Genomic DNA, 27,440 nt, shown 5'->3' with positions numbered 1-27,440 from the left:
ATGATTTGTTTACCCAGTCTTTAACATTTTCTTTTTGTCCCTCATCTCTTGTCTGATTCAAATTAAGGTTAGCTTTGTCCTCTACATGCAGTTGTGTTTCTACAATTTCATTTGGATCTGCACTATTCTCTCCTTCCACAATTGTATCTTCTAGTCCTTTTGGATTATGGGTAAACATCTTTTTTGCCGCATGAGTAATTGTTTCCCCTATACTAGGACTTGGTTTTTCAACCTCCTTGCCCAGCAACCTATTATCAGTTCTTGTTCCTTGCACATCGTTGGAATTTTGCTCTTCGTTGGCCAATGCTTCAAATGTATTACTGGTAGAAATTCCTTTTGCCTTGCCATCTGTAAGGGCAACCTCATTACCACTTCCCAAAGCTGTTACTCTTCCCCTTTTGTCTCTTTGATATTTGTTACGCCTTTGCATCCATTCTTGTCGAACTGGATTAGGTTTCGGATTACCAACAATTTTGTTGCTCATCAATACCCTTATAGATGTTGCAGCAGTCCCAATTACCTCTTTTGCCTTTCCTTCGTCTATGTCATCTTCATGTACAATTGGTACCAACTCAGGGTGTAAAAATTCGACATTACCTTTCAGTATATCCTTGCTTAGCACATGTTTCACAGTACTTAGGAAGGTAATCATACTTAATTCGAATCCAATTCTCCTCATCTTTTCTTGTAACTAGGCCATGTGCCATTTTTAGTGGCCATATCAACGTTGAGGAGTCGACCAACTGCATTGGCTAATGAGAAAACACATTCCTTTCCAAAAAACGTTCGGTGGCAGTACCGGAAAGGATATCCACGCCACTGCTATCGTCATTTCTTTATCTGGTTTTCACCATGTTGACCACTTTAACGTTCGCATTTGCCAATAATCTCCTGCGACCTTTAAGTAGATGGCTGGCCTCGGTAACAAGTGAACATATTCTTCTATCAACGTCAGTTTTATTAGTACATGCTTGTCCTCAATCAACCCTATACTACATTGTCCCTTAATCTCACACTGAATAGGATTTGATTTGCGCAACTCAGTGAGATAAGGTGATGTTTTATACTTCAATACCATACAAGAGGGAGCGGGGATTTGTGTGATTTTCAATTTTTGTATGTACAGATTTTAGAAGGACCAGGTTCTTCTATGTATTCCTTAAACTGCTATTGCGGAAATTATAAATGCGTAAAGTAAAAAACACAAGTATTTTTACGTGAATAATACTCGGCTCAAAAGGTGAAAAACCCACGACCTACTACTCAGTAGGATTTTCCCCAACACTTCACCAAAATCACTTAGCCAAAACAGCATTTGCAAAAACTCTTTATAAACCTAAGGATTATCTCTAATCCCGTTGTAGCAACCAACCTCTAACTATTGCAACAACTTCAAGTTAATTCTAACTTGAATACTCAAAGAACCTAATACAATTGCTTCTAGATAAAGCTGAAAGGTACAATTTAAAAATCACTAGCTATAATGAAACTAGAATAAAAGACAGACACTTGGAACTGGTTCTTCTACCTAGTTCATGTAGCTTCAGGTTCGCACACAAGAATTGCTTGCAAAATGCCTTGCTATTTTACTCTCAACTCACGTTTAACTTCAGCTTTTGGACATACCTGTAAAGTGAGAACATCCTGTAATTTATAGAGTTAGTAGAATAAGAAATAACTAGAGTCCAATGCTATACTCTTCCTTGATGGAAGAGTTTTAGTTAACTTCAACTTCTAATTCCTTCATTATCTTGGATAGTGTTCTCTTTGAATAAGGAGTCTTTCTCCTTACCAATTATGCAACCTTTTTTATCAGGAGATATCAGATATAACAAGTTAAGCTTATCTCCCTTACGTGCATCCCTTATGCTTCTGTGTACACTGTGGATGGACCTGGTTCATGCTTGAGTTCATTTATCAATCATCAAAACCAACATCACCTCGGCCAACAAATTTTTCCTTTATGATGATGACAAACTCTGTGTTTTTCATAAGTGTAGGCCCTGTTTCAATCAACTCAACATCAACGCAAAGTTAGAACACTTTACCTTTTTGAAGTCACCAATCATCAAGGACCAGGTTCATTTGGTTATAAACATCACAGTCCAAAGTAAAAGCACAACCTAATTCCCCCTTTTTGCATCATCGAAAAGTTGCATAATTATGTTAAATAATTAGATTTTAATAGAAATTACTCATAACCACTAGGGCTACTTCAAATGCAATCATGGAATCAAGTATCATCTATCAATCTAAGGATATTAGCCATCTAGTATAGAAGCAGTGAATTTCATTAATTGATAAGTTCCTACCATAAAGCATAAAAAGAAATAAAACACTAGATCTTGAGCAAAAGAAGCAACAAAAAAATCTCACCTGGGTCACTGGTTGATCTAACTAGGCTAGGAGGCTTAAGGCTAGAAAGGACTAGGTTCTTGGTTTTTGGCTTGAAGCAGTTTCAGCATATCCTGAAGAATGCCATCATTCTTCTCCTTTTCTTTTGCTAGCTCAGCTCTGAGAGCATCTCTCTTAGTCTCCACTTCTGCCAACCTCTTCTTCAGCCTATCAATATCAACATCCTTAGCCCCACTTTCCTGCACCAAAGCTCACATTTTGATGTTCACTGGTACCTTTTTGGATAAACCAGGTTCTTTGGGAGTGGTTTGGACTTCATAGTCGCAAGCAGTTAGAGTGTTTGCCCCAAAATGATTCTTGCTTGTACCAACTTCCCATTTCTTGATGGGTACCTTGAAGTGTGCAAGTACAATAGTGAGAATAAAACCATAGGGTACGGTGTGAGTTTTGGTGCCATTTAGAACCCTGTCAAAAAGCTGGATGATAAATCCAGGCCAATTTATTTGCCTCCCACTGTCCAGACATTCCATAAGGATCAGGTCCATGAATATGGCAATGTGCCTCCTTTCCTACCTAGGCAGCACAACTTTGTTAAAAAATTCGAACAACACTTTGTGAGGCGGCTTCATCTCACTTTTGTAAATAGCCTTGGGCTCAAGCTCGTCTTCATTGTCACCAAACATCCTAGTAATGGCAAGGGCAGTGGGGAGATTTCTAGACTTGGCCATTTAAGCTTCTTATAATCATTGTACTTTTCAGCCGGTACACCTAAGATCTCTCTCAATTCTTTATCATCAAACCCCACTGCCACCCTCTTAAGCACATTGGTGACCCTACCATATTTGATCTCACATTCTCCATGAACTCCACAATCTCACTTCTAGCTAGCTTTCCATCCATCTGAAGGACAATGTCCTTCCAACCTTGCAACTGTAACTTTTCCAGCAGCATTAACATCCGTTCCTACTCCAAGTCCATGAGGAGTCTACCTTTCAAGATGGTTCTCTTCCCAAATTTAACCATCTTGTCCTTCTCAGCATCATATTCTTCTTATGCTCCACTCCATTCTTCATTCTCCACTATTTTCACTTGATTTGATTTCAATGCAGACCTGGTTCTTTTAGCAAAAGTAGATGGCTTAGCAGACTTTGTTTTTGAAACAGACTTCTTTGTGGAAGTCTTGACTATCTTAGCCTTTGGAGTCACAACCTTCATTTCTTCTGTCTCTTCTTTATCCCAAAGGACCAGGTCCATCTCATCAATTTCAACTGCCTTAACAGGCTCAACCACCTTCTTCTTTCCCTTAGCAGAAGCTTTCTTCTTACTTTCTTCTAAGGCTTTTTCCAGCTCAGCCTTACTTTGCTTTTTCTGACTCCTTGTAGCTCTTCCTCTTGTAGGAGAAGTCTCTATAGGGATTGACGAAGCAGCCTTTCTTTTCTTATTTGCCCTGGCAGTACCTGGGACTTTCACTCCTAAACTCCTTTTTCTTTTAGGATTGTAACTGTCAGATACATTTCTCACTAGGTCTGCGAGGGTTTCCCGCTCAAAAGAAATAGGTTCTTGAGCATCCTTCCCTAATTGAACCAACCCCTCAGCAGCTCCTCTAGACCCACTTCCCCCTATTTCTCTCATACCCCGCATCTCCACCATCTTTACCCTTACTTTCTTAGAGATGGGAGTGGTTGAAGGTGTAGTAGGTAGTGTGGGTGTGATTTTCTTGGGTGGCGATGAGGGATTCTTAGAGTGGTTAGCCATTTCTATGCTTAGGTAGGAGAAAAGATGAGGTTGAGTGTGTTTGCATGATGAGAGAAGATGGAGAGAATTTTGATGGCTTGAGAATTAGAATGAAGAAACACTAAGGCCTTATTAATTTAAGAAGGGGGTGTTTAATTGGGTAACAGCCGCCTTTTCCAGAAGTCTAATCAAACTGAATTTTGTTTGAAAAGACGTTGAAGAGTGTCACTAGAATCTAGGCACTTAATGCAGATTTGGACTACTTTTGAACGAAACCGGTTCATTTCATAATGGATAAGTTCAAAAGGGTTTGGGATTAAATGGGACTCTTCTCTTAATCATGATCCAAATATAATTATTTCAAAATATGTAGGGTGGAGAATACATACCAAGTAATATTGATAAACTAGGTTCTTCACTGAGAAATCTCTTGTGTAAGTCTGAACTTTCCCAGAAAATAGAGATATTATCATTAGAGATTAATGAGTCATTTTAGCACACGGCACAAGAGTATACTGATGAAAGCATGAGACTGAGCAAAATCTAATCTAATTATGTACAAAAATTCCCAATTTTCTAACCAAATATTTGAGTTAGAACTGGTTCCTTTTAGATGATCTTAATCATTCCTAATTCTAACATGTTCCTTTCAAAGTGATCTCTACTTAGAGCTTTTTTGAAGATGTCAGATATTTGCTTGTCCGTAGTACAAAATTCCACAGTGATCAACCCATTCTCATAGTTGTCCCTCAAAAGATGATGCCTAACATCTGTGTGGTAAGTTCTCTTATGATGAACTGGGTTCTTGGTCATACTAATTGCACTAGTATTATCACAAAATATGAGAATACAACCTACATCAATTCCAAAATCCATTAATTGCTGTTTGATCCACAACAATTGAGCATAACATGAGGCAGCAACAACATACTCACCTTCAACAGTAGATAAGACCACGGAATTTTGATCTTTAGTAGCCGAAGACACAAGACATGAGCCAAGAAATTATCTCATACCTAAGGTTCTCTTTCTATCCACAAGAAAACCTGAATAATCAGTATCAGCATATCCCACTAAGTTGAAGTTACTACCTTTTTGATATCATAGACAAAGGTCAGTGGTGACCTTTAGGTATCTCAAGATTCTCTTGACAGAATCAAGTGAGACTCATTTGGATTTTCCTGAAATCGAGCACGAAGGCCTACACTAAAAACAATGTTAGGTCTGCTGGTAGTGAGATATAACAAAGAACCAATCATTCCCCTATACAACTTCTGATCAATAGATGAACCGGTTCATCTATATCTAATTTTGTGGTTGTTACTATAGGAGTATCAATTTCATTGGAACTTTCCATTTTAAACCTTTTAAGTCACTCTTTCACATACTTCTGTTGATGGATCATAGTTCCATATGAGTTTTGTTTAATTTGTAAGCCTAAAAAGAAATTAAACTCACCCATCATACTTATTTCAAATTCACTCCCTATTAGTTTAGCAAATTCTCTACCGAGCTTATCAATATTTGCTCCAAAGATTATATCATCAACATATATCTGAACTACCAAGAGATTTTTACCTTTTTCTTTCAAGAATAAAGTATTGCCAATTTTACCTCTCTTGTAGTCATCCTCAAGCAAGAATTTTGATAGTCTTTTATACTATGCTCTTGGAGCCTGCTTAAGTCCATAAAGTGCCTTGTCAAACTTGTACACATGATCCGGACATTCCTTGCTTTCAAAGACCGAAGGTTGCTTGACAAACACTTCTTCTTTTAAATAGCCATTGAGGAAGGCGCTCTTGACTTTCATTTGATGGAGAGTGAATTTCATGTAAGCAGCAAAGGCTATAAGGAGTCTAATTGCTTCCAATCTTGCATTGCATTCACTCATTCTGCATCCTGCAAAGCCTCAGCAATATTTTTAGATTCAATAAGAGATAGAAAAACATCAAAAGCATAGAGATTCTTCAAAGAAGATTTGGTTTTGATTCCAGAGGTTAGATCAGTAATTATGTTCTCAATGGGATGAGAACTTTGGTACTTGTAAGGTTTCATAACCAGCTTCTTTCCCCTAGATGTTCCTTCAGTGTTGTCATACCTTCTTTTTACCCGAGGGGGATAGGGAGTTTTTTCAATTGAAGTGACATAAATCGAAATAGGATTATTTATTTAAATTCAGAGCCACCACTTGGAATAATTTATGGTGTCCCAAGTCAACAGTTTATTTTACATCCTAAATCGAGGAAAATTGACTCTATTTTTGGTCCGCGAACATAGAAGACCGGGTAAGAAATTATGTTAACCCTGGAGAAGGTGCTAGGGATTCTCGGGTTCCGTGGTTTTAGCACGGTCGCTGAACTATTACTAATTGGCCTAATTATCCAATTTATTACATGTTTTAAACCTATTGTGCATTTTTAACTTTTATAACAGCTTTTATTTATTTATGGAGTTATTTTTGGAACAAGTCACAATTATCGTACACTTGTCGTTTTGGTACACATTGCAAACCACGTCACAGGAACCATACCCACGATCTACAACATGTTTATTTTTTATTATTCGATGTTGTGGTCGGGTCACGTAAAATGTGCACATGAATTTGGGAATTATGTGTCACGATCATGCCACGGGAACTGTACCCATAGCCGTGATAATTCATTATTAGTTGTGCCTAAAGCAAACTACGCTATTCGAGAGTTGTTCATTTCCTCTGTTTGAGATTGTTGTGAGGCCATTGATCATAGAATTTAACGGGGATAAGGAACAGATTTTACCGAAAGGAACTAAGAGAGTTAGCCAAAGTCTATTGACTCTGATGTTTTATGAATTGGGCCAAAATATGCAACTGGTTCCATTAAGTTTTCCTAGCTCATTTCGTGTTCAAATTTGTGGTACTGACTCATTATTTTCAAAACACTACAATGTTAAAATCCTAGGCCCTTTTAGTTCAGCAGAATTTTTACAAATTTAAGAATCAAAATAAGACACTATAATGAAGGTATCTTAATTAATAGGAATCAAACCATTTACAGAGTCACTATAGCAATAATTCAAGTGATTGTCACAACTATATTCATATTACAATGACTATTTTCAAACGCCAACTTTCAATATCAAACTATATCTACAATTTCCAGTAAATTCAAAAATCAACATGTGCTTCCACGGAACCTTCATTAAATAATAGAATCACAGAAAAAGAGGAAGAGTTATGTCGATCTGCTACAATTAAACGAAGATTCGACCAATTCTCAACTAAAAAAATGTATTTAAACTTATATGATTGGATAACCCAACGCAACATTATTAACAGGAGAATAGGGACCGAATTAATTCAAAGAGGCCTCATGCTTCACGAAAATAACACAAAAATCAAGCAAATCCTCAAAGCTAGGCATGAACTCAACTGTTTAATCATTTACTAAAGCTTAATAGAGAGGAGTTTCAAACGAACCTGGGCAAACAAAGAAAAACTTGAACAAATAGACTAAAGACCAGAAGCCAACCCAAACGGAACTCAGCAAAAAGTAGAAGCAGCAAATTCAACAACTTTCGGCAGCCTTTAAAACCAAAAAAAAAAGATCATTCCCCAAAGCTTGTTTTCATATCTCTTCTTTTTGAGTTTTTAAATTTTTGAATATTTTTTGTTTCTAGCTCTAAGTTTAGTTCTTCTAGTGTGGGAGCCTTCAGATGCGTGTGTATCGACTGATTTTTAGAAGAGAAAGAGTAAGGTCTGTCCGATTTTTGGAGAAGATGAATTAGGCGGCGAAGTTTTTCGTGCGGTAGAATAGTTCGTCTCTGCTTCTGATCTGAGTGACGGAGGGAGAGTCGCTGGTTTCTAAAAATGGGGAAGGGTTCTCTTTTGGAGATGGTGGAAAAATTGTGCTAGGGTTGGGGAAAATTTGATATGTTTTGCTCCTTCCTCCTTTTAGAGTTTTGGAGAGTGAGTCCTTAATGAAAGGAGGGGTCCGGTTGGGTAATGGGCTGGCGGGTCGAGCAGGAAAAATTGGAGCAAAGTGGGCTGCTGGAGCTGGCCCAATTCGGCAGGCCCCTTTTCCTTTCTTTTTTATTAGCACTTTTTGGAAAAATTAGCTACTTTTAGCCTCAAATTTTAATTTAAATCCCATTTTTTGCATAATTAACTTATTCAATCTAATTTACCTAATCCTAAATTATCATTGCAAAATGTCATGAAAGAAATATCTAAAGTATTTTTGGAATTTTATATTTTAGTAATGCAATTAATATGCAACTAGATGTTAACAATGCAATTAAAGTCTAAAATGTAACAGATGAAGAATTAAACATTTTTTATAGTTTAAAACAACTCTAAAAATGTATGAACAATGCAAATAAATGCAAGAAAAATTCCTAAAATTCTATAAAAGCGATTAAAATTATGTTTTGACTTTTTAGGAATAATTTCCTATGTCGGGCAAAAATTAGGTGCTCACATCTGTCCCTTTGCTCGGAAATATGAAAAGTTTTTGGGCAAAGATAAAGTGAACAAATACAAGCAATTTTTGCCCGTTTAAAGCTCCATGGGAAGCATTTTGAAAAAGTTTGACCGAATCTTGCTTTGGAGGTTGTCTACATATCCTTGGCTATAAAGGAATCACGTCAGTGTAGTTCTGGAAACTTTGGTAGCTGGGACTACCAAATAGCTATGATTTCACTGTTGTTGCTGCTATTTCTGCTTGCTGAGCTCCTTATTACTCTAAAATCAAAATGAAAAAGACTAACTAAGCCTATCAACTACGAGTTACAAGATTCCTATCTATAAATCTTCTAGAGTTTGATCTTGAGTCTTGGCTGGTTCTTTATGTAGACTCTGATCTGAATCTTGATGCTTGTAGCTGCAAGTTCTGGTTCTTTCTTCTTCAGCTTTTCAGATCAAGGCGGGATATGCAAAGCTTGTGACTTCAATCATGTCTTGTCCATATCTTATCTACTTCTGTGTTTTTCTTTTTCTTCTTTTTTTTAATTATTCTTGATTGAAACTTCTTCTTTTGGTCGTCTCGAACCCTGTGTCTCGAGGTATAACCTGCTCAGACACCAAAATAAACAAATGATCGACATTTTTTTTGCCCCAGTTTTCACTAGGAAAATTTCGTGAGTTATTTGTAACCAAAACTCTATACTACTTCATTATTAAAAGTAATAAAAATTAGGATTGTGTATCCTCAAAAAAGAGATTAGGGGGTGGAGACCCTATATCTAAAATGAAATCAAATAGGGATTAGAGATCCTATTTGTGACGACCCGGTCGGTCGTCTTAAGAATTTATGCACCGATCCCCTATTAACTACTTTCCCCAAGTTTATGTTTGCTATTTTGATTTGCCGGAACATTCGGTTTTAAGTTTCGGAGAGTTTTGGGACACTTAGTCCCTAAATGAGAGTTTAAGCATTGGAAAGTTCGCCATAGTCGGAACAGTGGGAAGATAACCTGGGAATAGAAATCTGATGGTTCCGTTAGCTCCATTGGTTGACTTCAAGGTTAGGAGCGTGTTCAAATTGTGTTTTGGAGGTTTGTAGCTAATTTAGGCTTGAAATGCCGAAAGTTGAATTTTTGAAGTTTCCGGTCCAATAGTGAGATTTTGATCCGAGCGTCGGAATGGAATTCTGGAAGTTGGAGTAGCTCTGTAGTGTTGAATGTGACGTGTGTGCAAAATTTGAGGTCATTCGGACTAGGTTTGATAGACTTTTTGATCAAAAGCGTATTTTTAGTGTTTTTGGAATTTTTAGGCTTGAATCCGATGAAAAATAGGTGTTTTGATGTTGGTTTGAGCGTTCCGAAGGTTGGAACAAGTTTCAATGATGTTTTAGGGTTGGTTGGCAGGTTTGGTTGAGGTCCCGGGAGCCTCGGGTGTGTTTTGGATGCTCAACGGATCATTTTAAATTGTAAAAAAATGCAAATTTTGTTCAGTTATTGCAGAGGAATTTTACTTTTCGCGTTCGTGAAGAGTCAGTTGAGGAAGGTGAAAATAAATCCTTTGCGTTCGCGAGGAAGGCAACGCGTTCATGAAGGGATAAGTGTTTGTACATCGTATTTGCGTGGGTGGTGTCGCGTTCGCATAGAGGAAAATGAGCGGCTGAGTTTTAGTAGATATAATGCATCACGTTTGCGATAGGTGGAACGCGATCGCGAAGGCGTATCTGTGCAAAGCATCACGTTCGCAAGGTATTGGCCGTGATCGTGTAAGAGGAAAAATGGTCAAAGTCATTTTGTTCTTCGCGAACGCGAGGATTTGACCGTGTTCGCGAAGAAGGAATTACCTGGGCAGATATAAGATTTCAAAAATCGAGGGTTTAGCTTTTTTTTTATCAAAACTTAAGCTTGGGAGCTCGGATTTGAGCGAGATTTTGAGGGATTTTCAGAGATATCGATTGGGTAATGATTCTAGACTCATTTTTGCTTGTAACCTATTAATCTAAACATGAATTCATCCTTTAATTTCGAAATTTGTATGAAAATTGGGGAAAAGTTCTTAGACCAAGAAATTGAGCTTTGATTGGGGATTTGACATCGGCTTTGGATAATTTTGGTATGGTTAGACTCGTGAGAGTGTGAGGATTATAAAACTATAAATTTTACCTGATTCCGTGACGTGGGCTCGAGGGGCGTTTTGGTTATTTTATATAATTTCACGTATTAGCTTAGAATTTAATTGTAGAATCAGTTACTTGAAGTGTTATTTACATTATGCAATTGAATTGAATAGATTTGGGCCATTTGGAGTCGAGTACTTGTGGCAAGAGCGTGGATTTGGGTTGATTTTGAGTCGGTTCGAGGTAAGTGGCTTGCCTAACCTTGTGTGGGGGACCTTCCCCTTAGGATATGATATATTTGATAGTTGAAATGCCTTCTACGTGAGGTGACGAGTGCGTACTTGAGCTAATTGTTGAAAATCCGGTTTTTCTTTAAGTGTTTCAATTGAGTTCCTTTTTTTTTCCTATTTTATTCTACTTGGGAATTTAGCCTATTGTTAGTTTAGAAAAGTATGTTTAGTTGACTTAATTGCCTATTTGCTTAAACTACCTTAATTATATTAGGTGAAGCATGTTATGCTAGAATTATCTATTTACTTAGTACGAAATTTAGCATTTATTGAGTATTCTTGTTTGCTGATGTGTATTTTTTTTATTTGGACTACGTGACAGAATCCTGGGAGATCCCCTGTACGTATTTATAATCTGGACTGAGGTGCGGGATACCAAGAGATCTCTGGCAAGTATATTAAGGATACCAAGAGATCCCTAGCATATATTGAGGATACCAAGAGATCCTCAGGATACCAAGAGATCTCTAGCATATATTGAGGATACCAAGAGATCCCTTTGTATATGTAAAGGATACCAAGAGATCCTCGGGATACCAAGAGATCCCTGGTTATCATCCTTGTTATGAGTAGTACTTCCTTGTGGTTTGCCTTCATCTCTATTTTCATTATTGTACTCTTATTATCCTGTATAGATTCTTAATTGCACTGCTTATCTTATCATGTCATCTTTATATTTATTTAATCTTAGTAGGGCCCTGACCTTCCTCGTCACTACCCAACCGAAGTTAGGCTTGGCACTTACTGAGTACCGTTGTGGTGTACTTATACCCTTTCTGCGCATGTTTTTCATGTGTAGATCCAGGTACCGCTACTCAGGCCTACCATCCTTGAGGAAGGCGACTGCTTTAGAGACTTCGAGGTACATCTGTCGCGTCCACAGACCGAGAAGTCCATTTATATTCCTGCTTTTTTTAGTAGTTAGCCCTTCTGTATTTTTTGTTCTTGTTAGACATTCCGAAGTTAGAGCTATATAGTACGTCTTAGCTTGTGATTCATGGGTTTCCGGGTCTTGGATTTATGTTTTGGTATTGAGAGTTAAACATGGTGTATGCCGAGCGGCAAATTTAAACATTGTTACTGCTTTATTTCTGTTTTAGATTGTTTTACTTCTGCAAATTTTGGTTTTTCTCGCGCAATTTAGGCTTACCTAGTCGTAGAGACTAGGTGCTGTACCGATGGTTCACGGAGGGCGAACCGGGTTCGTAACAAGTTGGTATCAGAGCTTTAGGTTCATAGGATTCATGGATCACAAGCCGGTTTATTAGAGTCTCACTGATTGGTACGAAGACGTCTGTACTTATCTACGAGAGGCTATGTAACTGTTAGGAAAATTCCTCTTCATTTGATTTCCTTGTCGTGCGATATTTTGACATCACAATTCTAAATTTCTGTCTTCTATTCTCTCACAGATGGTGAGGATACTTGCTATCCGAGATGATCAGGCACTCGCGCCCCCTACTGCAGCCGTCAGAGGCCAGGGTAGAGGCCAAGGACGCGCACGTGGTTCAGCCAGAGCACCTACACGAGCTGCCGCCAAGGTACTGCCAGTAGTTCCAGCCGGAGTCCAGGCACCTGACATGCCTACTGCTACCACTACTCCAGCCCTTTAGGAGACTTTGGCACAATTCATGAGCATGTACACCACTCTGGCTCAAGTAGGGTTTCTTCCCCTTGCAGCAACCACATCTCAGGCCAGGGGAGGAGCACAGACTCCCGCCGCCCGCACTCCTGAGTAGCGAGTGCATATTGAGCAGGTCCCTGAGATTATTCCTATACTGACTGGAGTGCCAGTTCAGCCCGAGGATAGGGTAGCGGCTTCTAAAAAGGAGCAGTTGAGGCTTGAGAAGTTCAAGAAGTACAAGCCTCCTTTATTCAGCGGTCTAGCATCGGAGGATGCTATGGGATTTCTGGATGAGAGTTACCGCATTCTCCATACCATGGGTATATTAGGATCAAGCGAGGTTTCCTTCACTACCTTCCAGCTTCGAGGAGCCGCCTATGAGTGGTGGCACACCTATGAGTTAGACAGTCCGGATGAGGTTGCTTCACTGACTTGGACTCAGTTTTCAGATCTGTTCTTGAGAGAGTATATTCCTCAGAGCCTTAGGGACGCATGGTGCGCAGAGTTTGAGCATTTGCGTCAGGGTACTATGACTGTCTCAGAGTATGATGTCAGTTACACTAGTTTAGCTAGGCATGCACCAGCCTTGGTTTCTACTATTCGCGAGAGAATTCGTCGGTTTATTGAGGGCCTTATTCCCAACATCAGGTCTAGCATGGCTCGTGAGTTGGAGATGGATATTTCTTATCAGCAGGTGGTGAGCATTGTAAGGAGGATTGAGGGTATGCATGCTAGGGAGAAAGAGGAGAAGGAGGCCAAGAGATCTCGAGAGTCGGGCCATTATTCTAGTGCACGTACCCCAGCTGCAGCTCGTCATGGCAGGTGTTATATGAGTCGCCCCGTTCATTCAGCTCTTACAGCAGCCAATAGTTCTCCAGCTCCTCCTAGGCCTCAGGAGCCTTATTACGCACCTCCAGTTTCTAGCGCGCCTCCTGCGCGGGGTACTTTTAGAGGTCAGTCCAGCAGACCTGGTTTTAGCCAGTCTCAGCCGCCACATCCTCCCAGAGCTTATTTTGAGTGTGGTGACACATGCCACGTGGTGAGGGATTGCCCTAGACTTGGGAGGAGTGCACCTCCAGAGACTTCTCAGCCACAGCATGCCCCGCAGAGTTCTCAGGCTATGATTACAGCTCCAGTTGCTACCCCACATGCTCAACCAACTAGAGGTGGAGGTCGGGGAGGTAGAGGTTGCCCTAGAGGGGGAGGCCATGCCCGATAATATGCCCTTCCTGCCTGTGTCGAGGTTGTTGCCTCCGATTCTGTCATCACAAGTATTATACTGGTTTATCACAGAGATGCATCGGTTCTATTCGATCTAGGCTTCACTTATTCTTATGTGTCCTCTAATTTTGCTCCATATTTAGGAGTATCTCGGGATTCTTTGAGTTCCCATAGTTATGTTTCTACTCCTGTGGGAGATTATCTTGTTGTGGACCGCATCTATCGGTCGTGTTTGGTTGCTCTTAGTGGTTTTGAGATCAGAGCCGATTTATTGTTGCTCAGTATGGTAGATTTTGACATTATCTTGGGCATGGACTGGTTGTTTCCCCATTATGCTATTCTTGATTGTCATGCCAAAACCGTGACGTTGGCTATGCCAGCTGTACCGCATGTTGAGTGGAGGGGTACTTTAGATAACACTCCCAGTAGAGTTATTTCTTTTCTTAAAGCTCAGCGTATGATTAAGAAGGGGTGTGACACGTATTTAGCTTATGTGAGAGATGTTAGTATTGATACCCCTTCAGTTGATTCAGTTCCAGTAGTACGGGATTTTCCCGATGTGTTTCCAGCTGACCTTCCGAGCATGCTGCCTAATAGAGATATTGATTTTGGCATTGATCTGTTGCCGGGCACTCAGCCCATTTCTATTCCACCGTATCGTATGGCTCATCCTGAGTTAAAGGAGTTAAAGGATCACTTATAGGAATTGCTTGATAAGGGTTTTATTCAGCCAGTGTATCACCTTGGGGTGCTCCTATCTTGTTTGTGAAGAAAAATGATGGTTCTATGTGTATTGATTATCACCAGTTGAACAAAGTGACAGTTAAGAATCGTTATCCTTTGCCTCGTATTGATGATCTGTTTGACTAGCTTCAGGGCGCACGAGTGTTTTCTAAGATTGATTTGTGCTCAGGTTACCATCAGTTGAAGATTCGGGAGTCAGATATCCTGAATACTGCTTTTAGGACTTGGTATGGTCATTACGAGTTCCTTGTTATATCATTTGGGCTGACCAATGCCCTAGCAGCCTTTATGCATTTGATACACAGTGTGTTCCGGATGTATCTTGACTTGTTCATCATTGTCTTTATTGATGATATTCTGGTGTATTCCCAGAGTCAGGAAGATCATGAGCAGCACCTGAGGATTGTGCTTCAGACTCTAAGAGAGAAGAAGTTATATGCTAAGTTCTCGAAATGTGAGTTTTTGTTGGATTCAGTGGTATTCTTAGGCCACGTGGTATCGAGTGAGGGTATTCAGGTGGATCTGAAGAAAATAGAGGCCATGCAGAGTTGGCCTAGACCATCCTCAACTATAGAGATCTGCAGTTTACTTGGCTTGGAGAGTTACTACCATCGTTTTGTGGAGGGGTTTTCATCGATTGCAGCCCCTATGACCAGGTTGACCCAGAAGGGTGCTCCGTTCCAGTGGACGGAGGAGTGTGAGGCAAGCTTTCAAAAGCTCAAGACAGTTTTGACCACAACCCCAATTGTGATATTGCCTACAAGTTCGGGGTCTTATACAATCTATTGTGATGCCTCGAGGATCATCCTCGGAGCGGTGATGATGCAGGATGGTAGGGTGATTGCCTACGCGTCCAGACAATTGAAGATACATGAGAAGAATTGCCCTGTTAACGACCTTGAGTTAGCTTCAATTGTTCACGCCCTGAAGATTTGGTGCCATTACTTATACGGTGTGCCTTGTGAGATTTATACTGACCATCGGAGCTTGCAGCACCTGTTCAAGCAAAAGGATCTAAATTTGCGCCAGAGGAGGTGGTCAGAGTTGCTGAAGGACTATGACATCACTATTTTGTATCACCCGGGCAAGGCCAATATGGTCGTCGATGCTTTGAGTCGTCGGGCGAAGAGTTTGGGGAGTTTGGCTTATTTACTAGCATCGGAGAGGCCTATGGCGATGGATATTCAGGCCTTAGCTAGCTAGTTTGTGAGATTGGACCTTTTGGATCCCAGTCGGGTTCTAGCTTGCGTGGTTTCTCGGTCTTCCTTATTTGATCGTATCAGGGAGCGGCAGTCTGATGACCCTCATTTGCTTGTCCTCAAGGACAAGGTTCAGCACGCTGATGCCAGAGATGTGACTATTGGTGATGATGGGGTATTGAGGATGCAGGGTCCGATTTATGTACCCAATGTTGATGGGCTTTGAGAGTTGATTCTAGAGGAGGCCTATAGTTCGCAGTATTCCATCCATCCGGGTGCCGCAAAGATGTATCAGGATTTGAGATAGCACTATTAGTGGAGGCGGATGAAGAAAGATATAGTTGGATTCGTAGCTCGGTGTCTCAACTGTCAGCAGGTGAAGTATGAGCACCAGAGACCAGGTGGGTTGCTTCAGCAGATAGAGATTCCGGAGTGGAAGTGGGAGCGGATCACCATGGACTTTGTAGTTGGGCTCCCACAGACTTTGAGAAATTTCGATGCTATTTGGGTGATTGTGGATCGGCTGACCAAGTCCACTCACTTTATTCCTGTGTGTACTACTTATTCCTCGGAGCGGTTAGCGGAGATTTATCTCCGGGAGATTGTTTGTCTGCATGGTATTCCAGTGTCCATCATTTTAGATAGAGGTACTCAGTTTACATCAAGGTTCTGGAGGGCCGTTCAGCATGAGTTGGGTACTCGGGTGGAGTTGAGTACAGCATTTCACCCTCAGACGGATGGACAGTCCGAGCGTACAATTCAGATTCTTAAGGATATGCTCCGTGCGTGTGTGATCGAGTTTGGAGGGTCTTGGGATCATTTCTTGCCATTAGCGGTGTTTGCTTACAACAACAGCTATCAGTCCAGTATTCAGATGGCACCGTATGAGGCTTTATATGGGAGATGGTGTAGATCCTCAGTGGGCTGGTTTGAGCCGGGTGAGGCTAGATTATTGGGCACAAACTCGATTTAGGATGCTTTGGAGAAGGTTAAGGTGATTTAGGATAGACTCTGTATAGCCCATTCCAGACAGAAGAGTTACGCGGACCGGAAGGTTTGTGATGTTTCCTATATGGTTGGAGAGCGGGTTCGGCTTCGGGTTTCGCCTATGAAGGGCGTTATGAGATTTGGGAAGAAAGGGAAGTTGAGTCCGAGGTTTATTGGCCCCTTTGAGATATTGAGACGTGTTGGGGAGGTTGCTTATGAGCTTGCCTTACCTCCCAGCTTGGCAGGAGTTCATCCGATATTTCATGTTTCGATGCTCCGAAGGTATCACGGTGATCTGTCGCACGTGTTGGATTTCAGTTCAGTCCAGTTGGACAAGGATCTATCCTATACTGAGGAGCCAGTGGCAACATTGGACAGGCAGGTCAGAAAGCTGAGGTCAAAGAACATTGCATCCGTGAAGGTTCAGTGGCGGGGTCAGCTAGTCGAGGAGGCGACCTGGGAGACCGAGAAGGATATGTGCAGCCATTACCCTTATCTTTTCACTACTCCAGGTATGTCTTTATGCTCGTTCGAGGACGAACAGATGTTTAGGTGTAGGAGGATGTGACGACCCGGCCGGTCGTCTTAAGAATTTATGCCTTGATCCCCTATTAACTGCTTTCTCTGAGTTTATTTCTTCTATTTTGATTTGCTGGGATGTTCGGTTTTGAGTTTCGGAGAGTTTTGGGACACTTAGTCCCTAAATGAGAGCTTAAGTGTTGGAAAGTTGCCTGTAGTCGGAACAGTGTGAAGACGGCCTCGGAATGGAAATCCAATGGTTCTGTTAGCTCCGTTGAGTGCTTTCAGGGTTAAGAGCGTGTTCGGATTGTGTTTCGAAGGTCTGTAGCTAATTTAGGCTTGAAATGCCGAAAATTGAATTTTTGAAGTTTCCTGTCCGATAGTGAGATTTTGATTTGAGGCTCGGAATGGAATTCCGAAAGTTGGAGTAGCTCTGTAGTGTTGAATGTGATGTGTGTGACAAATTTCAAGTCATTCAGACGAGGTTTGATAGATTTTTTGATCAAAAGCGTATTTTTAGCGTTTTTGGAATTCTTAGGCTTGAATCCGATGAAAAATAGGTGTTTTGATGTTGTTATGAGCGTTCCGAAGATTGAAACAAGGTTGAATGATGTTTTAGGGTTGGTTGGCAGTTTTGGTTGAGGTCCCGGGGGCTTCGGGTGTGTTTTGGATGCTCCACGGATCATTTTAAGTTGCAAAAAAATTGCAGATTTTGTTTAGCTGTTGCAGAGGAATTTTACTCTTCGCGTTCGTGAGTAGGCCCTCGCGTTCGCGAAGAGATAGTTGAGGAAGGTGAAAATTAAGCCTTCCCATTCGTGAGGAAGGCACTACGTTCGCAAAGGGCTAAGTGTTTGTACATCGCGTGGGTGGTGTCGCATTCGCATAGAAGAAAATGAGCGACTGAGTTCCAGTAGATTTAATGCATCGCGTTCGCGATAGGTGGAACGTGATTGTGAAGTCCTGTCTGTGCAAAGCATCGCGTTCGCGAGGTATTGGTCGCGATCACGTAAGAGGAAAAATGGTCAAAGTCATTTTGTGCTTCGGAACGCGAGGGTTTGACCGCGTTCGCGAAGAAGGAATTACCTGGGCAGATATAAGATATCAAAAATAGAGAGTTTAGCCATATTTTTTTATCAAAACTTAAGCTTGAGAGCTCGGGTTTGAGCGAGATTTTGAGGGATTTTCAGAGATATCGATTGGCTAACGATTTTAGACTCCTTTTTGCTTGTAACCCATTAATCTAAACATGAATTCATCATTTAATTTCGAAATTTGTATAAAAATTGGAGAAAAGTTCTTAGACCAAGAAATTGAGTTTTGATTAGGGATTTGACATCGGATTTGAATAATTTTGGTATGGTTAGACTCGTGAGAGTGTGAGGATTTTGAAACTATAAATTTTACCCGATTCCAAGACGTGGGCCCGAGGGGCATTTTGATCATTTTACATAATTTCGCGTATTAGCTTAGAATTTAATTGTAGAATCAGTTACTTGAAGTGTTATTTACATTATGCAATTGAATTGAATAGATTTGGGCCATTTGGAGTCAAGTACTCGTGGCAAGAGCATGGTTTCAGGTTGATTTTCAGCCGGTTCGAGGTAAGTGACTTGCCTAACCTTGTGTGGGGGACCTTCGCCTTAGGATATGATATAGTTGATAGTTGAAATGCTTTGTACGTGAGGTGACGAGTTCGTACTTGAGCTAATTGTTGAAAAATCTGGTTTTTCTTTAAGTGTTTCAATTGAGTTCCTTTTTTTCCTGTTTTATTCCACTTGCGAATTTAGCCTGTTGTTAGTTTAGAAAAGCATGTTTAGTTGACTTAATTGCATATCTGCTTAAACTGCCTTAATTGCATTACGTGAAGCATATTAGGCTAGAATTATCTTTTACTTAGTACGAATTTTAGCATTTATTGAGTATTCTTGTATTGCTGCTGTGTGTTTTTTTATTTGGGACTAGGGGACGGCATCCCAGGAGATCCCCTGTGCCTATTTATAATTTGGACTAAGGTGCGGGATACCAAGAGATCCTTGGCACGTATATTTAGGATACCAAGAGATCTTTGGGATACCAAGAGATCCCTAGCATATATTGAGGATACCAAGAGATCCTCGAGATACCAACAGATCCTCGGGATACCAAGAGATCCCCGGTTATCATTCTTGTTATGAGTAGTACTTCCTTGTGGTTTGCCTTCATCTCTATTTCCGTTATTGTACTCTTATTATCCTGTATAGATTCTTACTGTAGATTCTCAATTGTACTGCTTATCTTATCCAGTCATCTTTATATTTATTTAATCTCAGTATGGCCCTGATCTTCCTCGTCACTACCCAACCGAGGTTAGGTTTGGTACTTACTGAGTACCGTTGTGGTGTACTCATGCCCTTTCTGTGAATGTTTTTCATATGCAGATCCAGGTACCACTACTCAGGCCTACCATCCTTGATGGAGACGAATGCTCTAGAGACTTCGAGGTACATCTGCCACGTCCGCAAACCGAGAAGTCCCTTTCTATTCCTGCTTTTTTTAGTACTTAGCCCTTCTGTATTTTCTATTTTTGTAAGACACTCCGGAGTTAGAGCTATGTAGTACTTCTTAGCTTGTGATTCGTGGGTTGTTGGGTCTTGGATTTATGTTTTGTTATTGAGAGTTAAACATGGTGTATGCCGAGCGACACATTTAAACATTGTTACTGCTTTATTTCTATTTTAGATTGTTTTACTTCCGTAAATTTTGGTTTTTCTTCCGCAATTTAGGCTTACCTAGTCGTAGAGACTAGGTGCCATCATCATGGTTCACGGAGGGCGAACCGGGGTCTTGACACTATTGTTGGAAAATCATCAGACAGGGAGTGGTGACCCTATGTTGGCATCAGGTTATGCTGGCATCAGGTTATGATGGCATCAACTAGGGAATAAAGACCCTATGTTGGCATCAATTAGGGAGTGGAGACCCTATGTTGGCATCAACTAGGAAGTGATCACCCTATGTTGGCATCAGGTTATGCTGGCATCAACTAGGGAGTGGAGACCCTATGTTGGAATCAACTAGGGAGTGGTGACCCTATGTTGGCATCAGGTTATGCTGGCATCAACTAGGGAGTGGGACCCTATGTTGGAAAGTCATCAGGTTATGCTGGCATCAACTAGGGAGTGGGACCCTATATTGGAAAAGTCATCATGTTATGCTGGCATCAACTAGGGAGCGGGGCCCTATGTTGGAAAATCATCAGGTTATGCTGGCATCAACTAGGGAGTGGAGACCCTATGTTGGCATCAACTAGGGAGTGGTGACCCTATGTTGGCATCAAGTTATGCTAGCATCAGGTTATGTTGGCATCAACTAGGGATTGGGGACCCTATGTTGGAAAAGACGTAGCTAGGGATTGGAAACCCTATACTACCATGATTTTGAACTTTTATCCTTTTATTTCTTTTCATTTTATTTTTTTAAAAGAATGAGAAAATGCGGGAAAGAACTTGTAGGAAACTTCCCTTTTTTGGGGTTGTTGCTGCAGAGCAATTTTAGTCTCCGCGCGGTTTCTTTTTGGTTGCACCTGCTTAGGTTGCTTTGGATTGCACCTGTTTCCTATTTTTCAAATAAAGAACAATTTGCCTGTTTGAAATGGTGGTTGTTTTGTGGCCTTGAGCAATTCAGTCATTTGATCTCGGCCCTTTCAACTGCAATTGGTTGGTTCCTGAATACCAATTGCATTTCTGACCCCGGAGGACCTCTGCCTTTTCCAGACTTTACCATGACGGTTTATCGCGTGGGACTCAACCTTTTTGATTTTATTTTGCCTTTATAGGCCTTTCACTTCTGACTCCTTTTTTTCAATTTTTAACTTCGAAGCATAGGGGAACTTTTGGCTCCTCAAACTTTGCTACAATGGCTTGTCGCGTGGGACTTAACCTTTTCCAACTTTATTTTTCCTTCGTAGGCCTTTCATTTCTTGTTTCTTTCTTCGAACTTCAATTTCAGAGCATTTGGGATACCTTGGCTTTTTCAAATCTTTGACGAGACAGTTATCCACGTGGGACTCAACCTTTTCAACTTTATTTGCCTTTATAGGCACTTCAATTTGATTTTCTCCTTCCAAGAGTTTTTAATTTCAAATCATCAGCCACCATGGCCGGTCGAAGTCGACTTGTTGCCCTTGACGAGGCTGGGTGCATTTTTTTAGCTTGTATCAAATGAGAACCCTGTAAATCAGTCTTGTCATCCCTTCTTTGTCTCAGTTTCGGAGTAGAGTTAGACCAAAAAGGATTCAATGGAAAAACAAACAAAGGAATGTACAAATGAATTTAGACTAGAGGTATCCCTTTCGGGGAAAGTAAAGAAGGACTTATCTGGAGTATATGCGGACTTCAATGAACATGACATGCCTTTTGGACTGGATTCTCGATCCGTGCAAACCGTATGACTCTCAGAAATTCATCACAGCTTTTGCCTCAAAACCGAGAAACCTTGCCCAGGACTGCGTCAATGTCAGTGACTGAAGATCCTCTTTTTCGATCAGTGGTGCCCTTTGTGGGTTTTCACGATCTGACCTCTCTTATTTCTCTTCTCACCATCGCCTTGTAGTGCTCTTTGCCAGTTTTTACTAACAAGACTCTCTCATTTTAGTTTCTCTACTTACCATCGTTTTACAGTGGCCGTGAGGGTTTAAACTCATAAGACTCTCATTTTATTTCTCTCATTTTGATTGTATCAAATACAAGCGATTGTATCCTCCAATTCTTTAAACATTCTTGTCGATTGATCGGAAGGACTTGAAAAGGATTTGAGTAAAAAGAATTTGGACTGAATTACAACTTTGGAACCCTTCAGGCGAAACCGTCGCTGAACCATTATAACAGCTGCCCCAGTTTCACTTTTGGGGAATTTGAATTTTTATTTTGGTGAGACTGAATCCCAGTGAGAGGCTGACTACGTATCCTTTCGGAATCAAGTCAAACGTAGTTCAGGCACTTTGTTTTTATTTTTTTTTGTTTTTCTGTTTTGTTTTGTTTTCTCTTTCTTTTTCCTTTCCTTTTCCTCTTTTTTTTTTCATTTTTCATTTCATTTTCTTTGTCTTTTCTTCCCCTTTTTTGTATCTTTCTTTGCTTTTCTTTTTTCTTTTTTCTTTTCTTTTCATTTTTTATTTGATTTTTTCAATTTTTTTATTTTCAATAACATTTTCAGGTTCCAAAGAGGGTAATCAAAGAAGAGTAACCGGCTCAAATGGTTTACAAAAGGGTAAACGGTGTTTGAATAGCGAGAAAGAAAGCCTTCATTCCAATCGAAGTATTAATGTTGTATAGAGGATCAAACACAGTACCTTTTGACTGCACCTATATTGATAGTTTTTTATGGGACACTTCCTTCGACGTTTCCCAGGTACAACACTTTCTTTTGGTAGCACTCTCGTTGCAATGTATGGACCTATCAGATCTGGAACCAATTTTCCTTCAGTTGTTCCAACTCTTTGTTTTATTTCCTTAAACTTATCTTCATTGCGATCTAATTCTTGATTCATTATTTTGAGGTCTAATAGTGTTTTAGGATCTGGGCTTGAAGTCCGCAAGCATGTCATGTTATTGAAATCTGCATTTAACAGAACTGAAAAGAGAATAAGAAAAGTGACAAGATTAAGAAAAGAGAAATTCCTGGACGATGAAATATTAATTTCATTTGATTTTTTTTTCAATTTTGATGATTTTTTTTAATTATAAAAATAGAAGGGTTTATATTGAAAAGTAAGACAATAAAGTAAAACATCTGGATCACATCCTGAAATAATCCGAACACAGAAAGGAAAGCAAGACTGGCTATCGAGACTCATGTCTGATTGGGAACTTTCAGGCTTGGAGACCGTTTTTGGCTTTTCTTCTATCTCGGTAATGGCTTCAATGGCCTTCAGTACTGGATTGAATTCCTCATTGTAAGCAGGCAACGGATTGTTCGTCACATCAGGAACCTCTTCGTCCCGAAGAACGATTCTTTCAGCTTCGATCAAATCTTCAGTTGTCCTTTTGAGGGTCCAACAGTCCTTTGTACTGTGTCCCACTGCTCCAGAGTGTTATTCACATCTAGCATCAACTCGGTGCGAGGGGGATTCAGGGTTTGTCTGGTTTGGGGCCACTGGCTGCAGCAAACCTCGTCTGACTAGCTTTTGGAAGCCCGAGTATGATTCACCAATAGGGGTGAACTGATTCCTTTTGAAAGGCTCTCTTGAGCAAGAATTGTACTGGGGAACATTTGATTGGGGATTATATGGATCTTGGTAAGGATGGTAATTTCTGGGATTTGGAGCTTGGTTTTATGTATAATGTTGTGGACGCATGCAAGGTTGCACGTTCATCACCGCATACCAACAAAGCCAACCACCTGAACAGAACCTGACTAATTTGCTCACATAACAACCTTGTTAGTTTTGAGACATTTAACATATAGGAAATCGCATGCTTGGATGCAATACATCTAACAGTTAAACGCTTCTACCATGTGTTGAACAGTTGCATGTTTCATCTCGGTGTTAACTAACCTTTTCAGTATGTACCTCTTTTCTTTTATTTCTGCCTCTCTTTAATCACTCTTGATTTTTTTTCATTTCGTTTCTGTCTTTCTTTTATTTTTTGTCACTCTTTTTTTTTCTTTTTCTATTTCTTTTTTTCTCTTTTTTCACTCTTTTCTTTTCTTTTTCACTCACTTTTTCTTTTTCTTTTTTCAGTTTATTTTTCACTCAATTAATTTTATGGCTATGATCGAATCCAATGGGGATTGCTTATGTATCATGACGCCGCATGAATAAGATCTTGCGTAGTTCGAAAAGATCGAGAACGGAGTAAATAAGCTAACTCTTTTTTTTACTATTTATAAAACTCAGACCATGAAAGCTTTAAGGCAAAAGAAAAATATTTTTTTGAGTTTTGATTTTTTTTTTTTTTTGTATTTGTTTTGGAATTTTTGTAAAAATGCTTTAAAAGAAGAAAGGAAATATTTTTTTGGATTTTGATTTTAATTTTTTGAATTTTTGGTTTTTTTTTTTTTAAAAATTTTTGAAAGAAAGACTTCTAAAGAAGAAGAAAAATTACTTCTAAAAGAAAGAAAATATTTTTGGATTTTGGATGTTGCCTCTTAATTTTCGAAAGAGGGACTTGAAAAAAAATATTTCGGATTTCTGATTTATTTATTTTTGAATTTTCTAAGGAAATGCTTCTAAAGAAGGAATTTAAGGAAAATATTTTTGGATTTTTAAAAATTGGGGCCGGAACCGATGAGGATTGCCTACGTAACTCACATCCGATGAGAATCAGACTCGCGTAGTTTGGTCAGTTTTGACGCAACAGGAAAGCATGACTTTTTGAAACTATTAACTTATTTTCCTTTTTTCAAAATTTCGACAGAGTTTCAGAATTTTTCTAATACCTACCTATCGCTCTTGTTTTTTTTATTTTCTCATCTTCTTTTTTTTTAATTTTCTTTTCCTATTTTAGAAGCCGGTCAATATGCAAGCCGAGATAAACAGATGCACAGGTAACACGTAAAATGCATCAGGATGCACTTTTTATTTCGGGGACACCTATCTTAGACGGACCCAACCCCTGTGTTGAGTCCCCAAAGTCAAATGCACGTGATACAAACAAACGTTCCTACTAGGGATCCGGCATGAGGCTGTGTTATTCTATGTTTAAAACCTGGGTATATTGTTCTAGACCTGGCTTACCCGAGCGGACAACTGAGCCGAAGGGGGCAGCGTACCGGTAACCAAAGGATCATCTAGCTTTGCAACTTGTCCGAACCTCGTTCTAAATTAAGGATATGACACTAACAGAAAAGAAGTCATGCCAGCATGCACTTCGTAGAAGATTTAGAAGACTCAGAGAAAAGAAGGGTTTTGTAACAGTTTATATATAGATCAAACAATATCAAAGCGGTAAAAAGCGACATTTAGCATATTAGGCCCAAACAAGTAAAAATCAGATAATAAACGAAAGCCAAGTATAACAGTTTATTGTAAGCTCGAATTCTTGAATCTTGAACTAGAGATTCTGGGTTCGATCTCCAGCAAAGTTGCCAGAGCTGTCAGACCTCCTTTTTACCCGAGGGGGATAGGGATTTTTTCCAATTGAAGTGACATAAATCGAAATGGGATTATTTATTTAAATTCAGAGTCGCCACTTGGAATAATTTATGGTGTCCCAAGTCACCGGTTTATTTTAAATCCCAAATCGAAGAAAATTGACTCTATTTTTTGTCCGCGAACACAGAAGACCGGGTATGGAATTTTGTTAACCCGGAATAAGGTGTTAGGCATTCCCGGGTTCTGTGGTTTTAGCATGGTCGCTCAACTATTACTAATTGGCCTAATTATCTGATTTATTACATGTTTTAAACCTATTGTGCATTTTTAACTTTTATAATCACTTTTATTTATTTATGGAGTTATTTCTGGAATAAGTCACGATTGTCGTACACTTGTCGTTTTGGTACACATTGCAAACCACGTCATGGGAACCGTACTTACGATCTACAACATGTTTATTTTTTAATATTCGATGTTGTGGTCGGGTCACATGAAATGTGCACTCAAAATTGGAAATTATGTATCACGACCATGCGACGAGAACCGTACCCATAACCGTGATGATTCATTATTAATCGTGCCTAAAGCAAACTACGATATTCGAGAATTGTTTATTTCCTCTGTTTGAGATTGTTGTGAGGCCATTGATCATGGAATTTAACAGGGATAAGGAAAGGATTTTACCGAAAGGAACTAAGGTAGTCAGCCAAAGTCTATTGACTATGAAGTTATATGAATTGGGCCGAAATATGCAAGTGGTTCCATTAAGTTTTCCTAGCTCATTTCATGTTCAAATTTGTGGTACTAACTTGTTGTTCTCAAACGACAACAATGTTAAAATCCTAGGACCTTTTAGTTCACTAGAATGTTTACAAATTTAAGAATCAAAATAAGACACTATAATGAACGGAGCTTAATTAATAGGAATCAAACCATTTAAAGAGTCACTATGGTAATAATTCAAGTGATTATCACAACTATATTCATATTACAATGACTATTTTCAAACCCCAACTTTCAATATCAAACTATAGCTACAATTTCTAGTAAATTTGAAAATTAAAATATGCTTCCACGGAAACTTCATTAAATAACAGAATCACAGAAAAAGAGGGAGAGTTATGCCAGTCTGCTACAATTAAATGAAGATTCGACCAATTCTCAACTAAAAAAAATATAATTAAACTTATATGATTGGATAACCCAATGCAACATTCTTAGCAGGAGAATAGGGACCAAATTAATTCAAAGAGGCATCATGCTTCATGAAAATAACACAGAAAACAGAAATCAAAAAATCCTCAAAACTAGGCATGAACTCAACTGTTTAATCATTTACTAAAGCATAATATAGAGGAGTTTCAAACTAACCTGGGCAAATAAAGAAAAACTTGAACAAACCAACTAAAGAGCAGAAGCCAACCCAAATGGAACTCAGCAAAACGTAGAAGCAACAAATTCAACAACCTTCGGCAACCTTTAAAACCAAAAAAAAAAATCGTTCCCCAAAGCTTGTTTTCAGATCTTTTTTTTTTTTGAGTTTTTGAATTTTTGAAAGTTTTTTGTTTCTAGCTCTAAGCTGAGTGCTTCTCGTGTGCGAGCCTTTAGCTGCGTGTGTATCGACTGATTTTTAGAAGAGAAAGAGTAAGGTTTGTCCGATTTTTGGAGAAGATGAATTGGGTGGCAAAGTTTTTCGTACGGGAGAAGAGTTTTTCTCTGTTTTTTATCTGAGTGACGGAGGGAGAGTCGCTGGTTTCTAAAAATGGGGAAGGGTTCTCTTTTGGAGATGGTGGAAAAACGCCTCTAGGGTTGGGGAAAATCTGATATGTTCTGTTCCTTCCTCCTATAGGATTTTGGAGAGTGAGTCTTTAAGGAAAGGGGGTCTGGTTGGGTAATGGGCTGGTGGGTCGGGCAGGCGAAATTGGAGCAAAAGTTGGGCTGCTGGAGATGGCCCAATTCGGCATGATCCTTTTCCTTTCTTTCTTTATTTGCTCTTTTTTTGCAAAATTAGCCATTTTTAGGCTCAAAATTTAATTTAAATCCCATTTTTTGCATAATTAACTTATTCAATCTAATTTACCTAATCCTAAATTATCATTGCAAAATGTTATGCAAGAAATATCTAAAGTATTTTTGGAA

General features: G+C 39.6%; 1 protein-coding gene across 2 annotated transcripts; it reads right to left on the bottom strand.

Annotated features, from left to right (window-relative positions):
• Positions 1–1,202: 1,202 nt before the first annotated feature.
• Positions 1,203–27,136, bottom strand: LOC104226891 (uncharacterized). 2 transcript variants are annotated; one of them, XM_009778985.2, is made up of 3 exons: positions 7,547–8,232; positions 5,025–5,988; positions 1,203–4,943 (listed from the first exon to the last, which is right to left on the bottom strand). In XM_009778985.2, exon 3 carries the CDS (start codon positions 4,108–4,110, stop codon positions 3,406–3,408), a length of 705 nt encoding a protein of 234 aa, XP_009777287.1. In that variant the 5' UTR covers positions 4,111–4,943; positions 5,025–5,988; positions 7,547–8,232; the 3' UTR covers positions 1,203–3,405. The 2 variants fall into 2 exon arrangements, with proteins under 2 accessions (XP_009777287.1, XP_070011474.1); XM_070155373.1 differs by lacking the exon at positions 7,547–8,232 and adding an exon at positions 26,673–27,136 and having other exon boundaries at positions 1,203–5,988.
• Between the last annotated feature and the right edge of the window lie 304 nt (positions 27,137–27,440).

The sequence above is a fragment of the Nicotiana sylvestris genome, chromosome 8 (assembly GCF_000393655.2).
Source record: "Nicotiana sylvestris chromosome 8, ASM39365v2, whole genome shotgun sequence".
Classification (NCBI taxonomy): domain Eukaryota; kingdom Viridiplantae; phylum Streptophyta; class Magnoliopsida; order Solanales; family Solanaceae; genus Nicotiana; species Nicotiana sylvestris.
Note: the sequence above shows the minus strand (reverse complement) of the source record. Positions and strands in the feature narration are given on the sequence as shown.